This window comes from Thalia democratica, unplaced genomic scaffold (genome assembly GCF_965202585.1).
Source record: "Thalia democratica unplaced genomic scaffold, ktThaDemo2.hap1.1 HAP1_SCAFFOLD_1585, whole genome shotgun sequence".
NCBI lineage: Eukaryota > Metazoa > Chordata > Thaliacea > Salpida > Salpidae > Thalia > Thalia democratica.
In genome coordinates, this window is record NW_028140419.1 from 3,715 (window position 1) to 12,645 (window position 8,931).

The following is an 8,931-nucleotide window of genomic DNA, read 5'->3' on the forward strand; positions in this document are numbered from 1 at the left end:
TAAAAATTATACAAAACAAGTATTGAAATGTAAATTTTACAAAACTGTTTTTAATTTATTTAAAATGTTTATCACTTAAGAATTTCTTCAATTATGTGTTTTTTAATTAAGATAAAGTTAAAGCTTAAATACTTTTTTCGTACAAACTTTTTTTAACTTTGTATCTAAAACTTTTTTAAGTTTTTCTCAATTTCTTCCTTTTTTACTACATTATCGATGTTTGTTTGAACGTACTGTTTAATATTCAAGCTACAGTAGTTCATTGTGCTCATGTAAAATACATTTGAAAACATTTAAAAAGTATATAAAACAAGTATTTACCTCTAAATTTTACAAAATTGCTTTTAGTTTAATTAAAATGTTTAATAATTTGTTCAAGATGAATTATGTGTATTTTCAAACCTTTTCTCATCAGTTTGTAGCATTACATTTAAAAGTTTGTAAACTCACTTTAGTTATAACTTATTTCAATACGTTTTGGCAACTATAGAGTTTTTGTAGTCGCTGATATACCAACTTGTTCAGCTTTAAATTTGAAGCAGGTAGAAAAAAAATCCATATTGTGCATAGTGATAAGATACACTTACCAAAACATTTATGAATGGCTTTGAAAAAAACTTTGCTTTTATTGATTATGGCAACAAAACTGATATCTTACAACATGGAAAAAAAAAACTCTGAAGATTATTTTTTAGCCTAGTTCAAACAGTTTTGTAATCTATAATTCGCTACCAAGAGAAGATGTCAAAGCTGTAGACATTATTTTTACAGAAAGCATTACTAAATAGTCACCATGTCTTCTATGCCAATGAACCCAAAGCCGTTTTTGAACCAGCTCACTGGTAAGCCAGTCATGGTCAAGCTGAAATGGGGTATGGAGTATAGAGGTACGTTTACATAAAAATAATGTAATAAAATGTAAAGTTTAGTTGTGTTGTATATTTTATTTTGCTCACTGGAAAGTCATTGTGAATCTGAAGTGGGGTATGGAGAATAGAGATTTGTATTTATATATATTGTTAAGGCCATAAGGGAGGTAAACAATGATTTTTACAAGTTAATCTTATTTTATAGAGTTTTTTCTAAGCTTCAAGATGCTTTTTATTGTTTTAAAAAATCTATTTAGTTTTGAGATATGACCAGTCAAAGTCGGGCGGCATAATAGGTTCCCTATGGGAAGGGAAAACTAAAACAGCAAAAAAAGACTATTATATTTAAAATATATCTTCTCCTACATTTTTCAAGCAATCTTCAAAATTTCACAGTCTAATCTTTATACAATAAAAAAAAACGTTACTTAACAATTAAAAAAAAAATTGAAGAAATGTATTTTAAAAAAAAATTAAAATTTTTGTGATAAAGTTTATATTTTTAGAAGTTATTAAAATTCATAAGTAACGTTTTTTCCTTTAAACATAAGAAACATTTCCTAAAACTTTAAAGAAGATTGTTTGAAAAATGAAGGAGGAGATAAATTTTTAGTGAATTTTAAAATTTCTGAGAAAATTGACCTCAAAAAATTTGATTTTTTTGAAAAATCAAAATTTTTGCGGTCCATACGTTTGTATTGGAAACTTTTTACATAAAATAAAACATCTCAAAAGTTAAATGATATTTTTGAATTCTATAAAAACTGACTTGTAGTTTGTATTTAAAGCTTTCATATAAAAGCCTAAGTTAATTATTGTAAAAAAAGTGCCCCCCTTTATGGCCTTATTATTATTGAGTATTAACATTTTAATACAGTTTTGACAATGAATAATATTTATTTAACATTCTTTTATATACTGAAAAATAATATTTTGTCAAGTAAAAGGTTCCATTTGGTTTACATGTTTATTTTAATTAATCATTTTGAATGAAGAAATTATAATCTTAAATAAAAAATTTTAGTTTTAAATATCAGGTTATGATTCACTTTTATATCTTATGGAAGTAATTGTTACTAAGCACAAAACTTACTTGACTAATAAATAATATGGAATGTTTTACTATTGGTCAATCTAATTTCAATAGTCTTTTTGTTCTCTTGTATGTTAGATATTTGTTAAATGAGAATTTTATTTTTGAAATTAATTATTTTGTACAAGTTTTGTATTAGTCTTTTAAATTTATTTGAAAAATATTACATTAATTTGCTAAATTGGTACATTAATTTTATAAATAAAAACGAAAAATACCATTAAAAAAGTGTTATTATCATTTATTTTATTGCCTAATTACTATAGGTTTTTATAAAAGTTGTTTAAGGTGTCAAGTTTTTGTTGTAACCCATTTATTTTCTTAGTTATTATTAAAACTAAAACATAATGTAAAACATGACTTTTAGTTACTAATTATTTGATAAATTAAAAAATACAAGTGGCCTACTAGTTTTATTTTAAGTAATAAATATGTATTTTACTTTACTAAAAATATGTTACTTTTTATACAGAATATTTATTTTTTTATGTTACATTACTAGTTTGATGTATAACAGGTTATACAATGTATAGCTTTTTTGCTTCAAAAAGTGGCATCTGTAGTATACTGCACTAATTTAGAAATTATGTGGTTTGTAGACATATTTTTCAATAAGTTTTTAATAAATTAGAATTTTTAAAAACTCTCCAACAGCATATGTATAGAAATAAGCTTGTTTGAAAAATAGTTTGAATTAATTATCATTGAGTTTTTAGTTCACATTTGAAAGTCTTCTTGAACATATATTTATTCACCGAGTTTTTATTCCTAAAATATTGGAAATCTAAGCAGAGATTTAGAAAATACTAGGTTGACTTTTTGAAGAATATGTCAATGGTCATTCTAAATTTCTATACTAAAACTTAAAGTGTTGATAAACACTCATAATTTATACTTTATGCACAAAAACTAGTATTATTAACAGTATTTTTTTCTATATTTTGACAAATGATAGAAAAGATGTATTTAAAAATAAATTTTACTTACATTATATATCAACTCAGGATACTTTGTGAACAACAATGAATATGTATTTGATCTTAATTGATATGTTTTTGAAATAAACACTATTTACTCACAATGTTATAAAGTGTTGGTGTTTTTAAGTTTTTCACATTGTACAATGTTTGGTGGATATGCAACTACAATATAATATAGTGTGTACATTTTTAACTTATACTTTTTATATCAGGATATTTGGTGAGCGTTGACTGTTACATGAACATGCAACTACAATATAATATAGTGTGTATATTTTTAACTTATATTTTTTATATCAGGATATTTGGTGAGTGTTGACTGTTACATGAACATGCAACTACAATATAATATAGTGTGTATATTTTTAACTTATATTTTTTATATCAGGATATTTGGTGAGCTTTGACGGATACATGAACATGCAACTACAATATAATATAGTGTGTATATTTTTAACTTATATTTTTTATATCAGGATATTTGGTGAGCTTTGACGGATACATGAACATGCAACTACAATATAATATAGTGTGCATATTTTTAACTTATATTTTTTATATCAGGATATTTGGTGAGCGTTGACTGTTACATGAACATGCAACTACAATATAATATAGTGTGCATATTTTTAACTTATATTTTTTATATCAGGATATTTGGTGAGTGTTGACTGTTACATGAACATGCAACTACAATATAATATAGTTTGTATATTTTTAACTTATATTTATTATATCAGGATATTTGGTTAGCGTTGACGGTTACATGAACATGCAACTCGCAAACACCGAAGAGTTTGTTGAAGGAAACAAAGCCGGTAACCTCGGTGAAATTCTCATCAGGTTATTAGTTGTTTATATATAGGATAAGATTAGATGAAAATTATAAAGAGTTTGAGTGTATGTGTACAGTAATAGTTTTATCCAGTTGTTTTAGTAAAATAAAAAAAGAATAAAGTAAAGTAAAATGGTGGTTTGCGTAAATTAAATATATTACTTCTTATTGATTTTATCAAAGAATGTTTTAATAAAATTTATTTATATATAATGCAATAATCTGCATAAAAATATATTAAATTTTAATTTTTTGTTTATATAAAAGAATATTCAATGTTTATTGTTATTTTTAATATCTTTAAATTGAAATAAAAGCTTACAAAATATTGTTTAAATCTGTTAATTTTGTTGTAGTATGAAATTGTATATTGTTAATTGCAGGTTTGTCACTTTACCTGGAATCCTGGAAAAACCTGGGATTTGACAATTTAGGCAAAAAAACCTAGAAAAACCTGGAATTTGTGAAATTTTGAAAAAAACATGGCAAAACTTGGCATTTTGAACAAAAATCACTAAAAAAACCTAATTTTAACAATTTTCACATGTTCAGTAGTAAAATTTCAATTTGACTCAAAAAATCTATCACATAAATAAAAACATTTTGTTATCATCAAAATTTTTTTTTTTTAAATATATTTAAAGTAGCTTTACAGTATCTTTTCAATGTTTTTATATTATTTAACACAGTTTCTTACCTTAAACTTAACATTAAACTAAAAGTAGACCCAAAATTGTGTACTTTTAAAACTTGGAAGAATTTTGGAAAACCTAGAAATTTGAACAAACGAGTGGAAATCCTGTAATTGGTTCGTAGCTTAAAGTTTTTCTAAAATTTTTCAAGTTTCAAGTTTTAAACAGAGGTATTTAAAGATAGTTTTGATGAATAGTATTGTAAATATAATTTTTAAGAATAATTTTCATGTATCAGAATTCATTTTGTTGTTTTTATAGATGAATAGTTCTTAAAACAGGGTTGCCACTCACTCAAAATACTTAAGGATAACTTAGGATATTAATTTTTTTTTAGAAATCCAGGACATTGTGATTTATTTTTAAACTCAGGCTGACTCTGGTTAGTTTAAGGATATTGTAAAGTTTCAGGACATATTTTTGTATAGATGTTGTATGAGAATTAGTTTATCTACTTTCAATGTTTTTTAACTAATTTTTTTCAAGAACTAAATTTTTATTGATTTTGAAATGTTAATTTTTTTTCAGCTTCACGGCCAGCTTTCACTACTCTTAGAAATTGTATACATGCCAGAGGCAAAAAAACTTTTATTAAGCATTTTGAAAAGCTCAGTTAAACACTAAGCGTACATATAATAGTTTTTTGATTCAAAGAGTGGAAACCCTGTTAAAAAATGTATGCCATAAAAAAACGTGAATAAATATAAAAGTCTAAAGCTGAAAAAAAAATCAAATAAGTTTTTTTGGTTATGAAATTTGACATATTTTTATATAGTTATAAATTCTTTACATTTACAATAGTATTGGATGTTCTCTACATTGAACAAACTTACAAATAAATATTTGTTGAAATCAAATTATCTACAAATTTGTTTTAAATAGATGCAACAATGTTCTGTACGTTAAATTTTCTTGTATTTGAAGAATATTAAGTAGGTGCTTAACATGATTCACTTTTCTTACACCATTTATGACAAATTCACAAAATTTTAAATATTTTTTATTATTATTTAATATATTATTAAATATTATTTAATTTAGTTAAATATTTTTTAAACAGATGCAACAACGTCCTCTACATCAAAGGCATCGAGGAAGGCGAGGCCGGTGAAGTTTAAACGATTCTGATTGGCTCAATCAACAAGTGATCTTCTGTGATTGGCTCAATCTAGTCTGATGTCTTCATTGATTGGCCGATCTTATTTTGCAGCGTTTTCATTTGTTAAATATTCGCTTGGTTTAAAAATAGTTCACAGAGTGTTGAGCACTTTTAGTAGTCACTATTTTTAATTTTTATCTAATTAAAATATTGTTTTATCATGTATATTACAGATGGATATCAAATTAAAGCATTCCTAAAATGTGCATTTTGAAGTAAAGTGTTTATTGTTTAAATTTTAGTAAATTCTGTTGAGTTGTAGATAAATTCAAAGTTTTTCTGTTGTCAATAAATTGTTTAAATTGTGTGTATGTAATGTATATCTACTTTTACTTGGTGTGTCCAACGTTTTATTAAAAATACCATCTGTCAATTTTTTACACAAGCGCGCTTAATTATAGCTCTCAATCTTTTTCAGGAAGTGTATAAACAAATTTAAGGGTTGCTTAGCCTTTGAAAGAAAATTAAAGTAAGGCGTTTGGAATCAATAACAACTTTAAAATAAAGATAAGGGTTAAATTTACTTTTTACGTCATTTATACCTTGAAAATTAGTGATGAATTGTATAAATGTTTAAACTGAAATATTAGGTATTGAGCAAGTTTTGAAACAATCAACTTACATTCTAGAATATAATAACCTCTCAAAAAATATTAATAATGTCTGGCAAAACTGTTACTAGCGACCTGTGAACAGTAGAGTGATCTGTTTCCATAATAAATCATGCAGTAGATCTTGGTTTAACTTTTTGTGCATAATCACATATAAAGACAACACTGAAAAAAAAATTTTACCACTACTGTACTAATTATATTTTTCATAGGAACAAACCCGTATGTAATTTATATGGGACCTTGAAAATTTGACCTTCAAGTTTTTAGCTGAACGTTTATGTACATGTAGCAATCATCACAAAAACACATTTTACGCGTTTTCACTAAAGTTTCACGGAAGCACTTCTCGATTTTCTCAAAAAAATGAAGAATGATAAAATGTACAGAAAGTTTAAAAATGTCTTGAAATATATAATTCAAGTCTTACAACGCCCCTAAAATATGCGTGGGTCCTTTTTTGCTCTTTATCATACACTCCGTAAGATCTAGTGTAAGTTTAAAAATTTGCTAGAATATCTACAGGGTTGCAAATAAACTTGAAAGTTGACATTGTATTTTAAAAAAACCTGGAATATTCATAAATTTTGCTATAGCGAAATAATCTTTGTAAACAGACATAAAAAAATATATTTTGTGCATTGATTGTTCGAAAACAAACAAAAAGGTCTCAACTTCTAGAGACGATAATAACATATACTATTTTACTATTTCAAGACTTTATTATGCAAACTAAGTTTCGGTAAAAGTTTTTTTTTTGATTATTTCCATACTGTACAAACACGTATTTAACATAACAGTTAAACTTACTTTAATTTACAATGAGTTTTACAAAAACTTACAAAAGAGTCTCATACTAAATCAGTGAAGTTAGTGCTTATCATTTTAAAGAGGACCGTAGCCTTCATTGACATTTTGTATTATTAATAATACTATCGAAAAAAATATATATTTTTTTAAAGTGACATGTACAAAATAAAAGAATAAAATACAGCATCTATGAAATTTTAGTTCAAATAGTAAAATTAGTATACTAAGAGTTTTACTTTTCACAAAATGTGCATGGAGTGTAACTTTAGTATTTAAGTAATTATGCTATTTTTTAATAGTTTTTAACATTATTAAGTAAATATAAAAAATCGCAAATATTGTATTTCTTAAAATATTAAATGTATAACTATTAATACATGTAGTACACTGCAGAGAGGCTTTAAAATTCTAAAAACCTATGATTTAAGTAAGCCATAAAAAACAATAAAAACTTTTAAGTCTAAACACCAAACCAAAAAATCTAAAATACTTATTTTAACAAAAGTAGTTTAACTGTTGTGAATTTAAAACATAAGTAATACTATCAAGCAAACAAAACTATTTTGATAAATAAAAACTTAGTAAAGCATTTGGCAACATTATACTAACAGTATGCTCGAAACAAGTCAAATTAATTTAAAATCTAAACCTAAGGTGAACACCGTGGATTTGTTAACAAGGTTGTTGCTTTGAATACACTATGACAGAGCATAATGCAGGGGCGTGTCTAGAGTTTTTTCAGTGAGTTAACACAATAATTTTTCTTCAATAAATAGAGTAGTTTCTGTAGTAACTTTTAGTGATACCTTTTGGAAAACTACGTAACATAACTGTCTCAATTTTTTTTTCAGGTGCGTAAAAGTATTCAAACTTTAATAAACTTGAAAACAATAGTAAAACATAATGAAAAGTGTTGTTATGTAGTCCAGTTCTTTATTATTATTATTTAATAATCAAAATACAAACCTAAGTTCAGTTAATACTGAATATGTAAAAGTATTGCCTTACATTGTTGAGTTAAAATGTATTTTTAAACCCTTTATATATAAGAAACTAAAAACAAAGTGCTAATCAAAACTAGCTATTAACTTGTATTAAAAACAAAACAACATATATAATTCTATGTAAGTAAATTACTTAGTTAAACCAAAAAACGTATAAACTATATAAAAATATTACAACTACGAACGTTGCGAATCTTTAAAAGGAAATCCTTTGAGCTGTATTATAATTTTTAAATAGTTATATAGAACACTTTGATTATCATATTTTGAATGAAAAGTTTCATTTTTAAAATGTGAAGCTTTCGCTGCTATAAAATTTTTACATAACGTACACATTATTTTCTAATAAAAACATTTTAAAACTACTTGATTAGTTAATTTTTATTTTCTGAAAAAAAAACTTATAAAACTACGTCTTTATTGTTAAAAAAACTATTAACTAAACTTTATTTGACAGAAAAAAGCTAACAGCTGAATATGAACTTTTAGTCGGTGTTGAAAATTAAAACCACATTAAATCGCCTTTTTGTTACGTTTTCTTACAGTTTTAGTTTTTCAGATGTCACCCAGGAAAACAGTCAAAACACGCTATAATTCTTTGAGTCTAATTAATGCTACTGAAGTATAATTTTATACTTAAACTAAAGACAACTTTGTCTTTTTTTGTTTTCGATAGACTGTTTTCAAAACAACTCATCTGCACAATATTTAAATGATTGGTCCAATACTAGTAATACTAATTGTCATGAAGTTTAATACAAATTTTAAAGCCAGTAGTTAACTTTTAGTTAAGTTTATCTATTATTCATCATACACATAAAACAATTTACAACTGTATTAAATTACTAGGTTATAACATTACACTAGGGAGGCTCTTT

General features: G+C 24.8%; 1 protein-coding gene across 1 annotated transcript; it reads left to right on the top strand.

The window, feature by feature from the left end:
• Positions 1 to 617: 617 nt before the first annotated feature.
• On the top strand, positions 618 to 5,927 carry LOC145848635 (small nuclear ribonucleoprotein F-like). Its single transcript, XM_082953978.1, has 3 exons — positions 618 to 887; positions 3,683 to 3,785; positions 5,530 to 5,927. The coding sequence occupies exons 1-3, from the start codon at positions 794 to 796 to the stop codon at positions 5,585 to 5,587; spliced, it is 255 nt and encodes an 84-aa protein (XP_082810104.1). The 5' UTR covers positions 618 to 793; the 3' UTR covers positions 5,588 to 5,927.
• Positions 5,928 to 8,931: the final 3,004 nt, after the last annotated feature.

What these genes read in the sequence shown, in the direction of transcription:
- LOC145848635 (XM_082953978.1), top strand. Translation starts at nt 794, where the DNA reads ATGTCTTCTATGCCAATGAACCCAAAGCCGTTTTTGAACCAGCTCACT. An exon ending in ATGGGGTATGGAGTATAGAG is followed by an intron (nt 888 to 3,682) that starts GTACGTTTACAT and finishes TTATTATATCAG; the next exon opens with GATATTTGGTTAGCGTTGAC. An exon ending in CTCGGTGAAATTCTCATCAG is followed by an intron (nt 3,786 to 5,529) that starts GTTATTAGTTGT and finishes TTTTTTAAACAG; the next exon opens with ATGCAACAACGTCCTCTACA.